At 40.6% G+C, this 23,293-nt stretch overlaps 2 protein-coding genes across 2 annotated transcripts; both read left to right on the top strand.

The window, feature by feature from the left end:
- The first annotated feature begins 1,567 nt into the window (after window positions 1-1,567).
- Window positions 1,568-7,523, top strand: otop1 (otopetrin 1). The gene is made up of 6 exons (XM_030052068.1): window positions 1,568-1,940; window positions 2,247-2,383; window positions 2,725-2,783; window positions 3,077-3,207; window positions 4,451-5,358; window positions 5,715-7,523. The coding sequence occupies exons 1-6, from the start codon at window positions 1,568-1,570 to the stop codon at window positions 5,883-5,885; spliced, it is 1,779 nt and encodes a 592-aa protein (XP_029907928.1). The 3' UTR covers window positions 5,886-7,523.
- Window positions 7,524-9,734: 2,211 nt separating this feature from the next.
- On the top strand, window positions 9,735-11,945 carry drd5a (dopamine receptor D5a). Its single transcript, XM_030050582.1, has one exon. The coding sequence runs from the start codon at window positions 9,948-9,950 to the stop codon at window positions 11,328-11,330; it is 1,383 nt and encodes a 460-aa protein (XP_029906442.1). The 5' UTR covers window positions 9,735-9,947; the 3' UTR covers window positions 11,331-11,945.
- Window positions 11,946-23,293: the final 11,348 nt, after the last annotated feature.

Here is a 23,293-nt window from a genome sequence, read left to right as displayed (position 1 = left end):
ACAAACCGCCACCCCCAGCGGATGGCCTGGCAATGCGCTGTTAAACAACGTGCCAGGGCGACGATGACACAGCAGTGGAAAACATCCTCTAGATTTGGAGGAAACTACCCTTTTGATCATCTCCTCGGTGCTCGTGATGCCATTGTTAGGGTTTTCCTTCAGATAATGGGCCCCCTCACACTGGTTCATGCGTCCTGAGAGCGCACTGCGACTAAAACACAAAAAATACCATGCAAATATGGCTCGTCGACTAACCCCGCACAATAAATCACTGCTGGTAACAGATTATGTGCATGTGTGTATTGTCCATTAAAAAAAAGAGAGAGAAAGAGACTTAGAAAACCAAATTTTGAAAGGGTGGTTCAATAAGGTGCTTTGGACCGTGCCCGACCGGGCTTTCTCATGAGTCCCGAGGGAGTGAGAAGACTGTTGAAACAGAATGGGAGCCATTGTGAAGCCTTTACCTGTATCAGTTTCACTAATTGTGTTTCACGTTTTAATTTACCAGTTGCTCATAACACAGCAATATTTGTTTAAAAGAAATTATTGATCTAAAGGACCTGAGTTGCCACGTAATTTTGGCTTAACCTTTTTCAGTGCTCCCCTCCCTTAAATTCATATCACACCAATCAGCTTTCCATCCGGTGCTGTCAGCAGTCCCCACTATTGTTATGCTGATTTCACCCATCTGCATAGACTATATATTGCACCAGATGTTGGATAATCACATCCACGAAAGCTCTCTGCGCCAATGGCCTAAATGTCATTCAGGAGAGCAGCTCACAAAAAGCCATTGTGAATTGGACTAATGAAATTTGATTCTTTTTTTTTTCTTCCACCCTTGAGAAGCAAACTTTTAAACCACAACAAAGTAAGTGGAGATAAAGATTTGAGCATTGAGGGACGACTGTGGTGAGACCCGGATTTGCAGGACAGACCACTTGCTTCCAGCTCACACCTGAAAAAAAGTGCAACTCCGTGAAATGTCATCTTCCTTTTCAACTTACCAAGGCCTGTATACCTAACAACACTTGATAGCCAGCCTGAAAGGATTTCAACAGACTTGGAAAGACTGGCTGGCAGCTACCTGGAAGAGGTGGATTTGAGTGAAACTCGTTTTTTTCCCTTTTATTGTGGATAATTCAGTGCTCAGTGTTTTTGCTTCTTCAGACAGTGAATGGTTGGCACAGCCAACCCACAGATTTCTCTGAAACATATGGGAGTTTCAAGAGCACGGCGGTTTGGGATCACCAAAGACTGAAACGCAATCTCCCATTTTCAGTGACTCAGCGAGACAGTTATACTAAGAGATATTTCAGTTTCAGTGTTACAAGATGACAATGGCATCTATCAAATCCATCCTCAGTAAGGCTGGGCATTGAAACTATGCGTGGCCACTGAGCCGGACCTTGAAGATTGAATGAGCATGTTTGGCACGGTATCTATCCTTCTGAATCCCCACCTTGAAGCAACAGGTTACGCACTTGGCCTCCCTCAAATGCACTTATAGCGCACGGCATTGACTTTACTCTTCTCTTGGGACTGCGCTTTTTATATTTCGCCCGTCATGGTGGAACACAGCGGCCTGGATATTATGTGTTTGAACAAGTATTGCCACAGTTCCTCCTCGTCGTCCAGCTCCGAGCATGAAAAGAAGATTTTCACCAAGCTAAAAATCAGTTTAACTGGGGACTATCCGAGGAAGAACGCGGAGATCCTCAGCGGCCAGTATGGGATAAATGTACTGCTGATCGGAGCGGCGCTGATGCTGGCCATTGCGCATCATGGCCCCTCTGTCAAGGAAGAGCACCTGCTGTCCTTCATCACCTGCCTCATGATCCTCCAGCTGATCTGGATGATGTGGTACATCCTGGTGAGGGACAGGCAGAAGAACCTGCAAGCAGAGAAAGATGTCCACGCCACCACATGCTGGATAAGAGGTGAGTCTGTAAAAGATTAAGATTGGCGCATGATTGCGGACAGCAGAAAATGCGTAAAATGGAAAAATGACGTCGCTCTGATCCATTTGTGTGGAGATTATCGTAGATCTACAGTATCGATGATGTATTTCGGTGCGCAAACAAAATAAATGTCCATATTACTAATTCATAATGAAATAGAAATAATGTTTTGTCAAATTACGCACAAATTAAAACTTGACAGTCGACTTGTTTTGCCATGTAGTCCAACCAAAACTTTTACTAGTGCCAATCATAATTTAAGCTTTGTTTCTTTTTTCTTGGTAGGTGGTTTGACTCTCCTTGCGCTCCTATCACTGATTATGGACGCTTTCCGTATTGGGTATTATGTGGGCTATCAGTCTTGTGTGTCGGCTGTGCTTGGGGTATACCCTGTCATCCATGCAACTCACACCATAGCACAGGTAAGTTTACAACCCCACTTCAATTTCAATAAAGTGATAATCTTTCAGCAATATTAGACACTGTGTTTTTTTTCTGTGCACCTTAACCAGGTAGGTCTTTGAATAATGTGCTCTTTGTTGTTCAGGCAAGTACAGAGTTGCTGCAACAATGTAATCCTATCATTGTCCATGTTATTTGAGTCTAACTGCATATGACAAGGGTAATCCTTCTGATAAAAGGGCTTAAATTAATTCCGACTCAGATCATTTTTGTAGTTTTGATAAGGCATCATTTGCATAACTATTCCCTGGCTTTTTTTGATGCATGCTTATGTGGATTTCTGTTTTGGGGTTTTGTTTAGGTGCATTTTCTTTGGTTTCACATCAAGGATGTCATCAAGACCTTTGAAACTTTTGAGAGGTATGTTAAGTATGTGACATTTGAGTTAAGCGTTTGAATTTAGACTGCAGATTCTGGTTGTTCTCATATTGATTTTGTTGCACCAGTAAATTATGACAAAGATGTTTTGATATCACAGTCATGTAAACTCTCCAAACAACATGTCTGATATGAAATCAGCTGCACATACACACACTTTCACACAGACATACCCATACAAAACCTGTAACATAACATTCTCACATACTGTTTTCCGGCTGCTTGTATACATCAAAACTCACTAAACAACTTTTTTCAACTGTTTGTCTCCTCAGATTCGGTGTAATCCATGCAGTGTTTACTAACCTTCTCCTGTGGTGCAATGGTGTGATGTCAGAGGCAGAGCACTTCTTAAACAACCATAAGAGAAGGCTCTCTGCCCTAGGCTACGGAAACCTCAGCATAGGTAAGGGCCAAGGGGTCGATTGCTGGCTTGTACCTAGAGGAAAAGTACAATAGTCCACTTGAGAGCTTACTTCAATGGATGAAAGAAAATGGAAGGAGAGGAGGGTTGTTAGGGAAAGGGAGGTTAGCTAGGCAGCCCAGTGGGTCTTGTTTGTGTCGAGCGTCTCTCTATTAGGTTTCAAGAGACACACAGTGTTGCTAGCACTAAGCCCCCTCCCCATCTCTTTCCCCACAATCCAACCACCACCGCCCTCCCTGGCAACCCCCCGTTTGACCTCAGACGGCTTTGTCCCAGGCTGCCTACTCCCGAGGGTGCTGCAATTACAGTAACTGATACATCTAAGCCAAGGGTTGGGGGGTTCAGCTGCTCCTCCTTATATCCGGCTGACTGTGAGGCTGGCTGCACCCTGGCCGTTGTTCCCTTTTTAATTAAAGGGTGCAGGACCACAGTGGTGTCCTCCGGGGAGTGAGGGGTAAGAGAGGGGCTAAATGGCAGGATTTTGTTGACATGATCTCTAGGGCAACAGCGTTACCATAATGTGTGTGTTGTAGAGTGGTTCACAAGGAGTGAGCATGTACAAAAAAGCATTATCTTGTCAACATCTAAAATGTATAGGTGTTCAGTGTTTCATTTAATGAGTGAAAAATTTAAATCGTAGTTTAATGAGTGAAATGTAGCCGATGGATATTGACCAGCCATAACAGAAGACAGCTGGTAGAGGATAGAAAGTGTATCACAGAGTTTTGTAAGGCATGGAGACTTACACTTAGACTTAGACTTAACTTTTCAGAAACTAAAATTTCATTAGCAAAACTATATTGTTTCAAGCTTCAAGATCTCGACTCTATTCATATTAATCCAGATTAAATGTCATAAGAATGCAAGGCCCAGACACAAGATCATTTTTATACATTCCAGTCTGGGCATTGCTGTCGGACCCTTAAGTGCATTTCCCTTTGACCTTCACACACTGGTGCATGGCATATTCTGTCAAATTCCTCTGTCTTAGTGAAGTAGAATATTCTTTCAAAGCCTTTACATGATCTAGTGCATTGAAGTTGGTTGCCATAGAATCTTTCCATTCAATTTCCCATAAATGATATATTTTGGTTTGCCAATATAGTTTGATGGCATGGATGGAGCTTATTTTGTTAATCCAGCCCTAGAACATAGACATGTTTTCTTTCTTTCTAATTTTTCACACATTTGCATCTGTTTTTCTTTTCTTTTTTTTTAATTGCAGTGCATTCAGAGCCTCACTGTAACTGCACCACCAGCGCTTGCTCCATGTTCTCCAACAGTCTCTACTATCTCTATCCCTTCAACATTGAGTACCACATCTTTGTCTCTGCCATGCTCTTTGTCATGTGGAAGAACATTGGACGGACCATTGACCTGTCTTCAAACCAGAAAAGACCAGGCACAAAAACCCATGGCCTGATCTTAGGCCCAATTCTGGGTCTAGTTGCCCTGGCCAGCACCATCGGAGTCCTGGTGGTCTACATCATTCACGTGGAGGAGTCCGTCCAGACACGTCAGTCAGCCATTTCTATGTTCTACTGTTACGGCATTGTCATGCTGGTGTTCATGTGCTCCGCCGGGGCATCAGGGCTGCTCATATACCGTGCAAACCACATGCCAATGGACACCACCAAGAACCCATCACGACAGCTAGACACAGAGCTGCTGTTTGGATCCTCTGTAGGCTCCTGGCTCATGTCCTGGTGTAGCGTAGTGGCTGTGCTGGGCTCAAACAGCAGCCCACCTTACCGCTGGACCAACCTCATCTACGCGTTGCTTCTTGTCTTGGAGAAATATGTCCAGAACCTCTTCATCATAGAGTCTCTTTATCGCCAGTGGGAGGACGGGGAGAGGGAGGATCCTGAGTTACCAGCTGCCCCAGAAATCTTCTCTGTAACTTCATCTTTGGCCCCTCCATACAACGGCATCATCAACCGGGCCTATGACACTCCGGACAGGGCTTGTGTCACCATGGAGAATGAGCAAGAGGAAAATGGACAGGTGTACAGGTGTCCCAGGAAGCCTTCTGAGGTGCCTCTGCCTGTGGGTAAAAAAGTAGCAGAGCGCCCGAGTGTGAAGAGGCAAATCCTGAAAAACATCACTGTCTTCCTTATAATGTGCAACATCTCAGTGAGTATTTTTATTTATTAAACAAAGACTTTCTGTATGAATTACTTGTTGGTAATTAAAATATAGATATTGAAAGTGAGTGTATCTTCTATTGTGTTTCACAGTTAATGACACCCTAATACTTGAAGCATATAAATGATCTGTCATTAACTGGATACTATTACTTAAAGAGAGTCTGAAATTTATTTGATCATCCTACTTACAGGTACATTCATATGTGTTAGACTTTGTAAAAGAGTCTGTTACTATATAATATTTTCAATTCAGTACAATAGCATCATGACAGTGTTTCAGTAAGGGCCACTGAACTGAAATCAATGAGCAAGACTTTAACCATTTTTGTTTCTTTCTTTCAGCTGTGGATCCTCCCTGCCTTTGGCTGCAGGCCACAGTACGACAATGGGTTGGAGCAGGAGACATTCGGCTTCAGCATATGGACCACAGTTCTCAATTTTGCTGTTCCCATGAACCTTTTTTATCGCATGCACTCGGTTGCTTCCCTGTTCGAGGTGTTCCGTCGGGTCTGACCAAAGAGCTGAGGACTGACAGAGCTAGATAACATGCACAAGAACACTAGTCACCACCGGCTCCCGAGAGTGTCTCACAGTGCAGGTCAACCGTTCAGGAGGCACTCTGGGTCACACTCGAACAGACTTGAAAGCAAGCCGTGGAGATAAACAAAATGCAGATCCCTCAGTGTAGGGATTCCAGAGGAAGATGAACCTCTTAGCTAGCCTCCTCTGAAGAATTACCCTGTATAAAGTGAGGCATAAAACATATGGTTCGCAAAGGTGACTTTGGCGGTTAAATATTTCAGTCTAAAAAGGACCCGCCCTACACCTTGTATTGTAGTCACATTTCAGTGAGTTTTCTCAGTTTCCTGATCGGTGCATCATGTAAGATGTATACATCATATCATACTGTACATGTACATTTTGTAATAGTTCCGCAGAACAACCAAGCTTGAACTGTTTCATATGACTGAAAGTCGACTACACACCTGATGACCACACCTGAGTAAAACTTTCAAATATTACAAACCACTGAAACACCTCTTAGTCTCAATTATCTAATAAGACAATAGTACTGTATTCCAGAAAGCCAGAACTGCAAAGGTATACTTCTTGAATTTTCTTGCCTTCTTAATTTGTATTTGAGATGTGTATAGTGTATATGGATAATGTTCTCATTTACTTCATTTGGTAGTTCAGGTAGTTCAGAGTAAGTTATATGCAACACTTGAGCTGCTAAGCTAGTGAACATCTTCAGCACAGCACTATATTTTGAATATCCTGATGTTGTGGACTATAGTTCTCAGAGCTGTTTCTTACATCTAGCATCTGCCTCTCTAAGTCATTGAAGGTTCACCAAAACTGACAGTCTTGGACACTGATTTGTACACTGAAGGGTCTCTTTATCTGTCAAGTCAAAAGAGGTTGTGTTCACTATCATGTTATTAGATAGCACTGTTTTTATGAATCCAGAATTCTGCGATCTGTACCCCCAATGTATTGAGAAGTAGACAGAGAGATGTACTGCTAAACATGCCTTCTGTTATACACTATCACAAAGTTAATTCACATTACTGGGGAAAGGCACTGATTTATCATTGTTCAGAACAGGTGCCTTGTATATTATTGTTAAAGGTGGAAATTTGCTGAAATTGAACTCTGACGGTTCATGTAATCAAGAATTGGGCAGCAATCATACACCAACATCAATCATGTTGGTGAGAAAAATTGTGTTGTTAACTGCAACCAGACCAGAGATTGTGAGTTTACACCTGAAGGATCATCATTACAAATAATCCCAGTCTGTGAAATTATTGGTGGAACTGTGGGATAAAATACAGAAACATAGTTGTACTGTACAATTTTATGTTAAATCCATGTATTAAGTTCAGCACGTTCTCAACCTGGTGCTATCAACTCTATGTGTTCTCAGCATGTGCCAACTTGTGGTCAATATTTGTTTTTTTATAGGTGCAAACCGCAATACTATATCATCTTTGTAAATATTGCTATGTTGATCAAAAATCATCATACAGACACTGTGACACGATTTTGTGAAATTCTAATGAATGTGGTGCTCATATGAAATTATGTGTATAATAGTGATGAATGTATATCTTTTGCCTAATGAAATAAAGAATAGTTTTCCTTTTTCATCCAGTGTGCATTTCCTACACGATGATATAAGACCTGATTTCCTTACAATGATGTGGAATAGCTTTAAGACAAGCTGTGACATACCCAGGATGTGCTTTTACCTGTTTGCGAAAGGACAGATGTGACAGGAAGCACACCTCATCTCTAAAACACTGACACACTCTTTGCCCTTTGTTCTTGGTCAGTTCATTCCCTTTAGGAGTTAGCAGCAGTGTAGTTCACCATTTTACCACACGATAGCGCCAATTATTTAACTTTTAACACTTGTTTGAATAACCCGAAATGCTCCTCTGTTATTCAACTTGCGCTGTTTTTTCAAATTTTCAGCAGTATCTGCCATTGAGAAAAATGTGACCAAGGAGGACGCAGTTACATAAAAAAGTCTTTGGGGAAATAGAAAGTATACTAATAATAATTGCCTACATATAGACTATAGGCCTGACCTGTAGTAAATATTTGGAGGATTTGAGCCCACAGCATAGATAAAATAGCACAGTATCAGTATATTTTGGCAAATACAGGCCTAAAATGTGTGATTTAAAAAAATAAAGATGATCTTGTAATCAATAACATAAATACAGTCTAGCAAAGGTCTTAAGATAGTTATATTTAAATCGCATTCTTCTACTTTTTTCACTTTTCACAATCACCTTACTAGGAGTGGATGCCGTTTTAAATATTAAGATCAGATATCAGATGTCTAATTTTCCAGCAAAACCATTATCATCAGCTGTCAGGAAGACTTCACTTAAAGATCCATCACTATCGCCATGCCCTGTGCAAAATAATCAAACAATTCATCGGACATAATGATTACACGGCTTTATACGTGAGGAAGTAATTATTGTGCCGGACGCAGGGTGCCTCTGACATGACAGTCTGAGATTAGGCTACTCCAGCGAATTTTGGCATTGGGCGCTGGGAGATTATTTTGATGGAGTGTCAAAACGATTTGACAGGCATGCAGACAAGTCTAAAAATATCCGTGACGTTTCAAAGCCGGAAACACTGCTGTTGTGCACAGGCAGACGTCGCAGAGCACTGAGCTCTTGACTTAACGTGCCCGCTGAGAGTGTGAATGTGACTCACCTACTTTCAGTCATGTTGTGGCGAAAAAAAAAAAAGACAAGCTTTTATCTACAGTCAGCGACATCATAACATCAACAATGTTCACAAGAACTGCTCTCTTTTCATAAAAGCACATTTACACTTAAAATACCTTCGCTTTATATAACTTGCATCATTTTTCGTTGCCATGAATTAATAGTACGAAGATGTCGGGGTGTATGGCGATGTAATGTACGAATCAAACTATCAAGCGTGGCACACGCCAGTAAAACATTATTTTGTGATCATATAGACTGTTTAAAAGCACGATTACGATATATCAATTGTTATTTATATGATTTTTAGATATTTGGACTTTCTGCTGTGTTAACCCAAACTCAGGATATGAGAGAAACATGTCGCGCTCTGAGGATAAGTTCGTCCGAGCGTTACTCATTTTTTCAGCACCACGGACAGTTCTGTCAGTGCCGCCACCTGAACCTTGTGATAAGTAGAGCAGACTACTGTATAATGCAGGTCTAGCCCTCAATTCCCTTCAAATAATTTGTTGACTACAATTGATGCAAAGCTGTTTGGATAAACTGCGTCTGCAATCGATATATTTTAAAAATAAACATCTGCAAACGCGGCGAGTCATCGTTTGATAAATGTTTAGCACAGTCAACACAGTTTAATTCTGTAAAATATATATATAGATATATAATAATAAATAAAAAGAGTGTTCATGTTTGTTGATATTGTTACAGCAACACAGTGTTTGATGGTGATATGGATTAGAGGTCATTGTGCGCACTTGCGAGGACAGACAATTCCTTCTCCAATTGGTCCAAAATGCAGATTCGTTTGGAATTTGTAATCAGGCAGAATCCATCAGGAGGTTTATTTTGAGGGCTTCCTCACATGCAAGCCTATATCCCATTTTCTAATGCACTGCAATGTTGTGCGTAAATCCACGCACAAAGGAGGCGTGATGGTGTATGCGCCCAGGCTTGTGAGTTGGTGGCTCGCTCTAGGGACTCCCTCCTCTCTCTCACACACCGCTCATCTGCTCAGGATACTTGGGACTGAGGGATTCATACAGTCTGCATCAATTTAACCGAGTTAGGTCAGAGCACTCGACCGACAAGGCTGCAACATGCGCTCGCCAATGCGCGCTGCGTTTGAGCCCCTCAGCGCGCCTGACACGTCGCTCGGCTCAGTCTTAACGCACTCAATTCTCTCTTTCTATCTGTTTACCACTCCACATCAGACGGGCAACCGAGCGGGGCAATGGGGACAATATGGTGAGTTGTTGATAACTGCGCCCATCCGCGCACACGGAGCAATGGACTGCAGTTTTACTTGAGGAGACCCATGGAGAACCCAGCTAAGTACCTCTCATCGGTGCACGGGAGTGCCTCCGTACCGGTACCACTCGGAGAGATTATGTGGAACAGCACCGAAACGGAAGCAACATCAGACGGGAGACGGGAGCTGATCGTCCGTACAGTGACGGGATGTCTACTGTCCCTGCTCATCCTATGGACCCTGCTGGGGAACATCCTAGTCTGCTCAGCGGTGCTGCGCTTTCGGCACCTGCGGACCAAAGTCACCAATATTTTCATCGTGTCTCTGGCTTTGTCGGATTTATTCGTGGCCGTCCTGGTGATGCCGTGGAAAGCCGTGGCCGAAGTGGCGGGATACTGGCCGTTTGGGACTTTCTGTAATGTTTGGGTAGCTTTTGACATTATGTGCTCCACCGCGTCCATCCTAAACCTCTGCATCATCAGCGTGGATAGGTACTGGGCTATTTCGAGCCCCTTCCGCTACGAGAGGAAAATGACCCAGCGAGTTGCCTTTGTCATGATTAGTGTCACTTGGACGTTGTCTGTGCTGATTTCATTCATACCAGTCCAACTAAACTGGCACAAAGCCAGCGATGACGAAACGACTGTGACTCCCAACTCTTCCATCAGTAACCAAATGGAAGAAAACTGTGACTCTAGCCTCAACAGAGAATACGCTATATCGTCTTCTTTGATTAGTTTCTACATTCCCGTGGCAATTATGATTGTGACTTACACCAGGATATATCGGATTGCACAGATACAAATTAGGAGAATAGCCTCCCTGGAGAGAGCTGCGGAACACGCGCAAAGTTGCAGGACCAACAGACTAGAGTGCCAACACCACAACACATTGAAAACGTCGATTAAACGGGAAACCAAAGTGTTAAAAACCCTGTCGGTGATTATGGGTGTCTTTGTGTGTTGCTGGTTACCTTTCTTCATCCTAAACTGTATGGTCCCGTTCTGCAACAGGCCAGCGGCAGACCGGGACGCAGGTCTGCCGTGCGTCAGCGAGACGACTTTCGACGTCTTCGTGTGGTTCGGTTGGACCAACTCATCACTGAATCCCATCATTTACGCCTTCAATGCTGAGTTCAGGAAGGCCTTTGCCAGTCTCTTGGGTTGTCGCTATTTCTGCTCCAACACACCGGTAGAAACTGTTAATATCAGCAACGAGCTGGTCTCATATAACCAGGATACCCTCATCCACAAGGAAATCGTGAACGCTTACGTCAACATGATCCCCAACGTGGTTGAATGTATTGAGCATGAGGAGACATTTGACAGGATCTCGCAGTTTTCTCACCACAACGAAAATGCCACCGACTCGGTTTGTGACTTGGAGGACTGCGAGGCAGACATCAGTTTTGACAGGATGTCACCGTTCACTCCCAATGGATTACACTAACTAACCTGTGTCATCTCGTGCGTAAATGGATGTATTGGTAAAATGTGATAGTTTATTCACCCCACCTTTCTCAACGTGCCTCCGCATGGAGGCCAGGCTACAGAACAGCACCCCCTGCAGCTGCCGGGGAATTAACTAACTTGCTCAAGGACACTTCAGCAGGGCGGATATGTGCCGGCAACGAGGCTCGGTCATCTAGCTGAGGGATGGTGTCTAACCACCGGGCCACCCTGCTGCTGCTTAGCTTCCTATTTGAGATGTGATATTGTTGTCCCGTTCTAAAAAAGTGATGTATTGTATTGGTGTTTAATTACATGACAAGTGAAGTCTGTGTTCATTTGTTCAACGGTCATAGCTTCTGTATATTTGGAGCTGTTTTCTCCCCCCCAAGAGTTTACTGAACAAAGGCTTTACTCTGAAAACTTGTGTCTCATGTCCATTCACCTGGAGGAAAATGTTGGAGGAAAAACTCACTGACAGATAGGAAACCGCTTGCTGCTCAGAAACCTCACTCATCCAGTGCCCGCCTCTCCACTGAATATGAAAAAAAAAAAAAAAAAAAAAAAAAAAAACTGAGGGCAGCCTTACAGACCTCGTTAAAATTACTCAAATGCAGTTGTTTCAGCGCCTTATAGCCTATTCTGAGGAGAGTGCAAAACTGTTTTGAGACAAGAAGGGAATGTGTCGCATGACGTTTAATTTCCACGATGCCAAAATGCAGTATTGAAGTATTTCTCCACCCCAGTACCAGATTCAGCTCCACCTGCTCTACACCACATAGACTTTTATGCAGTTTGACATGGGCTCCATTGGCCAGAGGCTTTGATGATACAAAACATGATGATAAAGACACCAACTGTAATGCTAGATATGTCATGAATCTGTGGTTTCCATGCAGATCACTAAGATTAAGACAAGAATTGAGAAGAATCAATGGAGCTGTTTTATTAATAACAGACAAGGGGATGATTATTTTTGTAATCCCTTAAATTTCAGTGTTGGTTTGAATAAATTATTAGATGACCAAAGATCTCATAGAGTAAATCAATAACCTGGACAAAATCAGGCTACAGTATTTTGTGAAGAAGAGGGATTGTTCTATTGAAAGCCTACATATGAGGCCACTGGGCCAATGCAACAGGATGTCATAAATCACCTCTCCCGCACCTCTCTATCTTTGTACTGTACAGATGACCTGATCTGAATGTATTCTACTGTCCTTTAAACAGTGAAGTGTGTCACCATTTGTCTAATAAAATGCTGTCATGCTGAGAGGAACACAATGCTTTTGGTATCTTTTTGCTCTTGCAGCATTGGGTGACATTGGATGAAGTGTGTTTATGGGCTCCCAAACGGGCCAGTTATACAGGTCTGAGAGTTTACTGCTTTAGTTTGCCAAATGCTACCACTGTCCAATTGAACACTGACTTATAAGTTATGCTAATCCACCTCTGACCCACTTTTCAAAGTTGCACTGCTTTACTCTGAAATGTCTTCCACAGGCTTATAGGGAGTCTATATGATACACTTCCCCTGGGAAAGGCAGGGCTCGCAAGGGTTTGAATCCTATTAATAAATGTAAGAGTTGTGTTTTTACATAAATTATCATAATGACCATGCACACCTCCATAGCACACCATTTGTAATAAGGAGGGACACGTTATACATACTAATCAGAACTAATACTACTAATAAAAATACTACTAATAGCAATATTAATTCTGATTTCAACAAGGTTCACCTGATCAGCACTCCGCATTGTGTACTGTGTGTGCACAAAGCCATCTCAGGATCAAAATCAGTGACTGACAAGTGTATCTTAACAGGTTATGATCAATTTTATAAAGAAATACTCCTCTTTGCTCAGTATTTCCATTAAGCAAATGTTGAACTGAAAACCTTGTGTGATTCTGCTCACTGCTCACCTGCACACCTTGTTTTTGAGGTTGATGTCTTATGTAGGCCTTGGCAAACATAAGTTTAAAGCTGTAATATGCAACTCTTCCAGATAAAAATAATGATAAATACGTACATCAATCCCAGCAACATTAGTCATGGAGGTGATAAGAAATACAAGAACAACCAGACCACATGTGCAGCAGACAAGTTGAACTGTTGCAGGTTGGCTGCTTTTTCCATCTGCCTCTTCAATAACTGTATAGGCTTTACGAATGCTGGTTACCTCAGCCTCAAGCTAGGTGTCATTTCAAAGCAGACAGCTCATCAGGATGGGTGATGTGTTGAGACATGAGTTTTACCAACTGGTGGAGTGGTGGAGGTGGGGAGGGGGATGCCTAACTCAAGACAGAGAAGGCTCCATATTGTAGGTTTGAGGGATGATACTGATGTTTTTAAGTTTGTGCAAAGTGTCTGGGTTATCCCACTCCTTTCCATTCCCTGGTGGGTTTCTGCACAGAGCATAGCTGGGGATTTTTTGGCTGATTTTGCTCAGTTCAAAAGAAGTCTTTTTTGTGCCATTCAGTTTTGTGTACCATGAAAAACAGCTTCCACAGAGCTAGATAAAGCATCACCGCGAACATGAAATATTCACATTGTTTGGTCAGAGTTTCTGTTTTATTGTTACTTGATAGTACCTGAGTTGAGTGTTTTCATATCAGTGCTGCATTACGCCATGCTCTGCTTACTGTGATTCACCGGACACCCAGAGGAGAAATGGAAGTCTGCCAGGAAATAAAACAGGCCACCTTACAAACACTATTTTCACAACAGTCTCATATTTTGTGTGCATCTCTGTTAGCTGGAATAGCACTTAATGTCAAACTAGGTCTGATTTTGTAAAAGCAATTCTGAAAAAAGAGTACATGCCAAAAAATGCTGTTTTATACAGCATGAAATGCAGAATGATTAGTGGTAAATCTGAAGTAGACATAGATAGAATTAGATGTGCTGTAACCCTAAACAGCACCAGTATTCTCCTTCAAAGTGTCTTGGCTGATGAATTTTCTCTTTTTTAAAAACACAAAATCTGTGAATTTCCCCTCATGGGAGAAAAAGGACATTGGGTTGGGGACAGTTATAATCAAAGGTCAAAATTTTGAACTTTTAAAGGCAGTAACTGTCACATCAACAATCTAATTTTGATAAAGCCTGGCGGGATTATGCATCTTGTTACTGACTGGCCCAAAGGGAGCCTGCATCATTCGCAGGCGATGATATGTTTACTTGTTGTCTTTGGTGCGTCCTCACAGTGTGGAACGGATATGAAAGGTGGTTTGGCCTGCACATTCAGCATTCAGCCATGACAGGAGGGCTGGAGAGGAGGTGGAGGCAGGCTCAGGGGGGTTTCACCATCCGTCAAGACACATTCATCAAAATACCTCTATCACTCTCTCTCTCTCTCTTTCCGTGTGCAGACACACACACATGGAGACACACGCACACACACACACACACACACACACATAAGTACACACACAAGCATGCAAGCATACCCACACACACATGAACTTGTGGATAAAATCACACATAAATGCACACTGACTTATTCATACAGATTCTGTGATTCTCACGGTGTGTTCGCTTAGACCTGCTGCATTAAAGCTGTGCAAATAGAGTTCTTTATTGCTGTTAGTTAGGCTTAATCTGCGTTATCAGATAATAAACACAAATGACCTAACCTGTGACGCACACACACACACACACACACACACACACACACACACACACACACACACACGCACACTTCCTTATTGTCTAACTTTATAGCCTCCATCACCCTACCACACTAAAATTTAACAGCTGCAATGTGTTGATTTTATGACTTGTTTTTTAGTCAATCCCTCTTCATGATGATGTTGATGATGATGATGATGATGATGATGATGATATTAATAATAATGAACTACAGAGTTGAGATTTCAGTCTTTGGACCTTCATTTTAATTACTAAGTTTGCTGTAATGCAAACCAAACTTTGTAGGGTATCCAAGAATAACATGCTCCAGTCCTAAAATTCAGAGGTTTTGTGCTTTTCTTTTCTTTTCTTTTATTTCCATTTCTTTTCATTTCTTTGCCAGTGTCCACTTCCCATTGAGGACAGACTTCACAGTTTTGAGTTTTTCATAGAGAGCTCAAAGGAGGAACGAAATTGGTGTCCACTTTCCCCAAGGCGTCCACTTTCCCCAAATCCACACCGATTCTGTAAATTAACCTGATCCCGAGTTCTCTTTGGGCTCCATCCTTTGGTGCCTCCTGTGGCCATAAACCAGTCTTCTGAAGATCTTTTGTTTGTTGACTCAGCATTCACACTTCCACCATCACCTATCAGACGCTGATAAAGGATAAAGGAGTGCAGCTCAACAGGAAAGCAGAGTTCACAGGAAAGTGTTGAGTGCAGGTCACATTTTTCTGAGTCAGGGATATTCCTAAATTTTAGCAGGCTGTGTAGCAAAGGAGCCATCTTTTAATGCCAATTATGAACTCAAATGATTTGTTTTGATTTTGCTAATTGATTTCAAGCAACCCTACATGTTTATTTGAAGAATAAATATCTGTTTCCAGTGTTAATGTAAAACATAAATGCTTTGTGTGTGTATTGAAATGCACATAGCAATGATATTACTGACTGAAAAATGAGAACATCTGCATCCGGCACATAATAAAATTTTGAAAAAAGGAATGTTTTTTCATCCACAAAGTGTATTTTTTACTTTAACCTGCTGAGTTGGTGCACTTCATTGCAGCTGTAGCAGCCTGGTGGAAGACTACAGCTGTGCTGCTCTGGTTGAGACACGATTTTCAGAGAAAGGGGAGGTGGAATGTGAGTGGTAGGAGTTTTAATTTTCTTCATAGCATATGGTGATCTTGCCTAATGAATGCCATCACCTTGAAAGTTTGAATCCACAAAAATGGAGACAGTTGCAGGCACACTTGCTGAGTTGCATCACAGAGGACTTCAAAGGAAAGCTAACCCAGGACAGTTTGTTTTTCCAGGACAAGGTGCAAGGTCAGTCACCATCTTGTCAAGGGAGACCGCTTGGGGTTCCCTGTCAGAGAGAGGCCATCCACTTCAATGTCACAGAAACCGTGAAAATGGGTCAGTGAAATGTGAACGTAATAACTGTCATGTAGAAAAATGAATCATTATCATACAAGTCATTACATGCATAGCAGCTTTGAAAGGAATGACATCCTATCATCCCACCGAGCACATCAAGTAATTTCAGCGTCTGTGCTCCAGCTCTCATACAACTCAGGAGCTTTTCTGCTGCGTGTAGCCCAGGTTTCGACCACGCAGTAAACGCATTAAAAAACTCAAACATGATTCAACAGATGTAAATGTGAAACATGTGCACAAGAGTAATCCATATGCACAAGATTTTGCTTTATTTCTGTTGCACAACATAGATGACAAAGATGTAGACTAAACTTTAATTTTTACATGCTGTGCAGCCTCTTTTGTAGCAAAGACGCCTACAACCACTTAGGCATCTTTTAAATGACTAACCCACATAAAATTGCTCTGTGAAATGAAGCATACATTTTTGTATCTCCCACATATGAACTATTGTTGCTCACTTATATATATATATTTTAACCTGCCAAAATAATGTATCTATATCATGTATAGGGGGAAAGAACAAAACAAAACAAAACAAAACAAAAACCATTAGTGTACTCTTCTTCATACCTATGTTTTATTATTATTATTATTATTATTTGTTTGTTTTTTTAGGTTATCAGATTATACAGTTACATTGAGTTTCGAAAAGTATGTAAAGACACATTTTGGACTGGAAATAATAATCATTGGGGTGTCATGTTGGTTCTTTTTGCTGTAATAAAGTCAAGGAGTGGTTGTCATATCTGTTTAAACCTACTTGCTTTCCTGAAAGCAAGTATTGAATTGAATTTCATCCATATATATAAAGTACTGGAGAGCTCTGTGAGACAGGTTTCAAAACAAAGGGATAGCTCTTGTTCCAGACCTTAAGAATGATTTTCTTTGCAATGACCATTCAATACTGGACTGACAAAGTTTTCCACGACTTAGAGTTTCTAGCTGTTGTGACTGGCCTTGAATGGCTGTTCATTGCTTTTCTTTAGACTGTAATGTTAATTTTAGTCGGCAAAATCCCTGGACACTTTAGTCTAGGTCAATATCTCTTTGTTATAATTCATGGCATGTTTTATATTCTTTAATAATATCCACTATAGCTGCAATGGGAAAGCTAGAACATCCTAATTCCTCTGTGCATGAAGACAGAACTAGCAAGGAGAAAACTGTCACCATAGGTGGTCAGCCCTCATGAATGGCTGTGTTATCATTATTCATTATAACTAATATTAAAACTGGGAGAGAGCTGGATCCAAAATATTATCTTTACACTCAAATCATCTTAATGGTTAAACACATTGAACAGAGATGACTACTGATCAGATTTAAATGGTATGCTATTTATTAATTATTACAAACTTATTACAGCCTCATTTTTGATAATTTATTGAGTTAAGTCATTTAGTATGTGATGATCAACGCTGTCTTCTTCAGTCTTGCTGTGTGCCCTGAAAACTGTGAGTGAAAAGTCTGGCCAAGGTCCCACAGCTTGTCAGTGGCTGCACCATCAAAGCCCAGCGGAAAAGCTTGTATATTTAGTTTTGCAATTATTCTATTACTGATGTCAATATTGTCTTCCCACCAGTACACAGTCTCGAATCCAACCCCTCTCTTGACCTGTTTAATATCTTTACCATTATGAATTAAGCCTGAAGTTCTCTCAAGTTCTTTATACAGCTTCAGTTATTAACATAAGCTTCAGTCCCAGCAGAATTTGAAATAATAATGGGAAGTTAATCCATCATCAAGCTCATTTCCTGTTAAATACAACACACAGTCTATGTATTTACAGCAGGCTCAATAATGACATGACCCTCTGGGTCCTGTTTGAGAATTTAAATTCACGAGTCATTATTACATTTAATTATCAGTTCAGTCATTCTTCATATCTGAAAATAAATTTATGAAAAATGTATGGGAATCTTTAAGTGGACCTCAATATCACTATGTTCCTATTGCCGCCACTGCGAAATATTTTATTGTTTACTGTACAAGAAACTGGGTCAGATACGTCACGCTAACCTTCGTTAATCTTTGATACCATATGGGTTCTAGCCCAGTATGGGTTCTCAGGCAAACAGACAACAGCATGAAATAGAAATGATTAGTCTGAGTTTTGAAATGAAAGTTGCCTCAGAAAGACCCAGATGTGTTTGAAGGCACCAGGATTCGTATTCGTGGGGCAACACGCACCTGCATCACCTCGGTTCTTACCTCAGTCTTAGATAAATGCAAAATGCACACACCCATATATCCAGTTGAGCTGTAAATGACGAAGACAATGCCGTATATTGTCCTGAATTATTTGAGCCTTGTTTGATGCAGGCCCCAAAGGGTGTAAGCAGCTAATTTAGAGGAAGATACTGCAGTGGAGTCGTCAAGGTTTCATCACTGCCTTTGTCATCCAGTGTTGATAACAAAGTGCCTTATGACTTTCATTCTGTGTGAAAATTGTTGAAACCCCTGGGAATGGGAACGCAGTGATGTCTCTTGGTTGAGTGAATGACTGTTGGATAAAACGAGGAGATGTTGAATTTCAGTGTGTATTTATTTTCTGTATATGCAAGAGAAAAATGAATTACAGTAAAGCAAGGCTGTTGCTGCATCACAGAGAGAGTATTTCAGATTTATTCATATTTTCAGTCCCCGTGATGACAGTGGTGAGCTCATGGTTTCCAAGCAACACACAAACAAGCCTTCAGCCTTCAGAGATGTACAGAGAGACTACATTAATTGACATCTTGACAGAAACTTCTCATCTATTTCCATTCATCAGATTGGCACTCTAAGTGGTCTTCATTATGACAAGGCACAACCAAGAGGGTGATTACTATAGAGCTATATAACTGCATACATTTCCTGGCTCTTTGGTTCTTTATCGCTTCATGATCACAACCAGCTTACAAACACAAACAAGCATAAAGCATCTACATAAGGAAGGTCAACAGCAACATTAATGCGGTGTATGTTAACGTTAACTGTTTTGATCCAAAATAAGGCAGAGCATGATCAACCTTTTATGAGGTATTACATTACGTCTTAGGAGGAGTGAATTGTTAAGGGTTTAACAATCCATTTGTTAATGAGCCCTGAAGGCCCAGATATTAATATATAATAATATTAATATTATCCGGCAACTACATAACCAAAGTGTATCAAAATACATGTTTTGCAAAAACATGTAAAATGAACTCCTGCTTCAAATGCCCATGTGAATTCCTCATTTCTGAGTGATCATAATAAAATGGATTTATTTCTCATCCAAGCCAAGGTTCTGTTTTAATAACACATTTTTATCATCTATTGAAATAAATATAGGACCCCTGTCTGTGTGAGTTCTGCTGTTGACTGGAGACAGACTGAGTGGGAGTGGTCTGGGGGGACAGTACCTAGAAATGTACCGAGAAATGCCATTTTTTTTCTCACTATATGCTCCTATTTCAAGAGAAATAACCTCAGAGACATATAAAGAGCGTTATGAAAAAAATCTGTGCAATGCCTCTAAGGACATGGCTGTGACAGCGGGTAAAAATATGAAATGGTATGTTCCTGCTGTTGAATATAAATAATACATTTGGTCCAGCAGATAGGGAGTGAATTGAGTGACCCATGGGGAGTGATGCTGGGACGGTCCGCCTACATGCAATCTCATCATTTGAAGGAGGAGCAGGGATGAGGGAGGAGGTGTAACTAAATCCATGGTGCTGCTGTGTCTTTCAGTGTGCTGACCTGTGGTGACACTGGGAGCTGGCCTTGTGATATCAGTGGCAGGTAGGGGGCTGGTAAGTAGGACCTCGCTGATTTCTGAAGCGAAGGAATCGGGTTGCGAGCCATGGCAATTGACACAGTGGTGGATGTCTGTGTATATGTGTGGGTGTCTTGGTTTGCTCAGAGAGAATCGAATGTGGAAATGTGAAAGGCCAAACAAAGGTGACATTTGGTGCAGAGACTCCGGCTGTGAAGACCACCTGTTAATGGATATAAGTCAGACAAGCAATGCTGTATATTTTGAAGAGCAGTGGTTCCCAAACTTTTTGGCTGGTGACCCGTCACAACCAAACCACGCCAATTTTTAATCCCATCACAGACTTAATATACTGAGTGGTGAACAGTCCAACAAATATACAACTTCTTTTTCAGGTTATTTGCTTGATTATCAGAGAAAGTCTCAATTTTAATACTAAAAGGAAAAATAAACAGACAAACAAACAAACACGATCATAATTCTAGTAAAAATATTTTATTTACATGTCATGATATTCTCACAACCCCACAGAAATTTTCTTTTGACCCTGTGTTTGAGATCCACTGCCACACAGTGACAGAGAGGAGTTATTTTGGTGAGATTATGAACACATTTAGAAATATTCTCATCAAACCAGGCTAAAATGGTTGTAGAACCCTGTGAGTGTTTAGGGGATGTGTTATTCACTCAGATTCACGAGTTTATGTTTTATATATTCAAGGGAAATTCAAATCTGGACAATTAATCATGGCCATTATTGTCAGATCCAGTGGGGAACCGTGTTGTCCTACTGCATATGGAAATATGAATGGTTCCTCAACAGGTTCATGGTTCAACATGGTTCTTTTACGTTGTTTTGTGTTTTGCACATTTTTATTATTTATTTCTTTTTTTGTACAAGAATGTGCTGTGCTTTTGCGCCACATATTTTATTTATACTTTATTTTAATGTTTTATTCTGTCCTTGCATCTTACTGTGAAGCACTTTATAACTGTTGCTATATGAATAGTTTATTATGAATATTAGAATTTTCATAATTATTATTGTGTAATTAAAGCAAATCTTCAACTTGTGATATTTCTGAATAAGCACCATTTCTCCAACAACAACAGCAACAACAACAAAACTCAATGAAGAAATATAAGTAAAATATAAGAAATAAGTTACAGCAAAACAAAAAGTAGAGGATATGAGACTTTGTTTTGGACCTAAATGACACCCTTGGTTCTGATAAATAAATACTGTGTGTCTCATCTGTGCAGTTCAAGATTGCATGCTCAGCAGTGCAAAGCATTTCTTTGCCAAATGGAGCCTGATATTGCTTTCCCACACTGCAATGTTTTCATCAAACTGTCAAGTGAATTCTACGCAAACTTAAAAAAAAAAAAAAAATCGTAAAAATAAAATGTAAGGGGCATTATCATTAGCTGGGTTGAAACAAATAAACAGGTCCCCAGCTTGAGAAAAAAAAAATCGACATCCACAAGGAAAATGGGAAGTATTTCAATTATTGTTCTTTGGTGTTGGTCATTTACTTTCATCTGATGATATGAAACAGAGAAATGTGCTCGGCAGTATTTTAATGGCGTAGGTAATGGCCATAGGTAGATATGTAATATGCCCAAAGCCATTCTGAGATGTAATCTGTCACTTGTTGGACAGCTGTGTTTCCACGGCTATATCTCACATGATTCTAGACATTAAAAAACAATAACAATAAAAAAATACACTGTTTTCAGTAACACTATCAACACAATTCTCACCGAACCGTCTAACCAAAGAAAGGCTTATAAAGAATTTGTGTCACATTCTCGTCATCCAAGATCCACGGTCTAAAAGGCTCATAATCAAAGTAGGTGTGACTTTTTAAACCCCACACTTAACTGTCGAATTATAATTTTATCCTCATGTAGGAAAGTGAATAATGCATGATGCAAGACATTGTAATGTATTAAATGTTCCTATAGTTGCTGCTGCAGGTACAGCTTTATATCTTTTTTTTCAAGTGTAAACAAAAGTAATTCTGGTCTCATCAGTCTCACAGAAAAAAAATTAAATAAATACATTTTTAAAAGTAAATTTTGCTTTAGACACCTCGCAACAATCTGCTGGAGCTCTTCGCTGTGATGGTTCTTTGTTTTGGTTGTAAAATCAAGTTACAAGACACAAAGTGCTATAGTATATACCCAAGTATATACCCAATAATACAGCATGTAGCCATGGTCAAGGGGAATGAAGAGATGCAATTTTTTTTTGTTTCATTCCCTTGGATACTTTTATCGATTTTCTGATTTGAGCATTTTGGCAGTGCACCATGTTTTGATACGTTCAGCCTTAAAGTGTGTGAAAACTATATGACTTTGTAGCCTCACAACATGTTTAATTTTATTGATTTTACAGTATTATAAGAAAAAAAAAGAGGAAAAAATCAAATTAGTACAATTTCAGTAGTTTTAAGGTCGCAGAATCATAAACACTCGCCTCTCACTGCACATCTTTGCTATATAGTCGACATGTTCTGCATGGGACTATCAGTGATAATAGCTCTCTGCTCACAGATAGAGGAGTGGCTATGACCCCTACCTGTGGAGTTGCCACTTCATTAGGTCCACCTGTACAATCTAATACAATCCAATACAGATGATCTGCCATAAAGTTTACCTTTATGAAGCCTATAATGCTCAGGTTTTCTTTTTGTCACTGCATTTCATTGAGAGGTATTTATACTATTCTGTCCCCCTCCTGTATATAAATAGGAAGGACAGAAAATTAGAAACACCTCTCAATGTCATGTAGTGTAGTGTAAGACCTCTGCAAACTACAAATTTACACTTTCTCAACAATGTCAACCAAAAACTGAACATTATAAACTTTCTTAAAAGGTAGAATTTAGGTCAAAGCTGTTGCACTGAACTGCATTAGATTGTACAGGTGGACCTGATAAAGCGGCCAGTGAGTGTATATGCCCTTACTGGCCTGAGATCAGATCCCAACAGGACCTCTTCATCTTGATCTGACTCTCTCAGCCTTCATATTGCCTCTGTAAATGATCCGGCACTTGACAGCCCTCTTGTAAAGGTCTCTTGAAACAATTGACTTTCTACTTTACATCAGTGTTCAGCATTTGGAAATAATATAACT

Source organism: Myripristis murdjan, chromosome 5 (genome assembly GCF_902150065.1).
Source record: "Myripristis murdjan chromosome 5, fMyrMur1.1, whole genome shotgun sequence".
Lineage (NCBI taxonomy): Eukaryota > Metazoa > Chordata > Actinopteri > Holocentriformes > Holocentridae > Myripristis > Myripristis murdjan.
Note: the sequence above shows the minus strand (reverse complement) of the source record. Positions and strands in the feature narration are given on the sequence as shown.

Bases quoted from the DNA above. Each gene is read 5' to 3' on its own strand.
- otop1 (XM_030052068.1), top strand. From the start codon at position 1,568: ATGGTGGAACACAGCGGCCTGGATATTATGTGTTTGAACAAGTATTGC. The intron at 1,941-2,246 runs GTGAGTCTGTAA...TTTTCTTGGTAG, and splicing joins CACCACATGCTGGATAAGAG to GTGGTTTGACTCTCCTTGCG. The intron at 2,784-3,076 runs GTATGTTAAGTA...TTGTCTCCTCAG, and splicing joins ACCTTTGAAACTTTTGAGAG to ATTCGGTGTAATCCATGCAG.
- drd5a (XM_030050582.1), top strand. From the start codon at position 9,948: ATGGAGAACCCAGCTAAGTACCTCTCATCGGTGCACGGGAGTGCCTCC.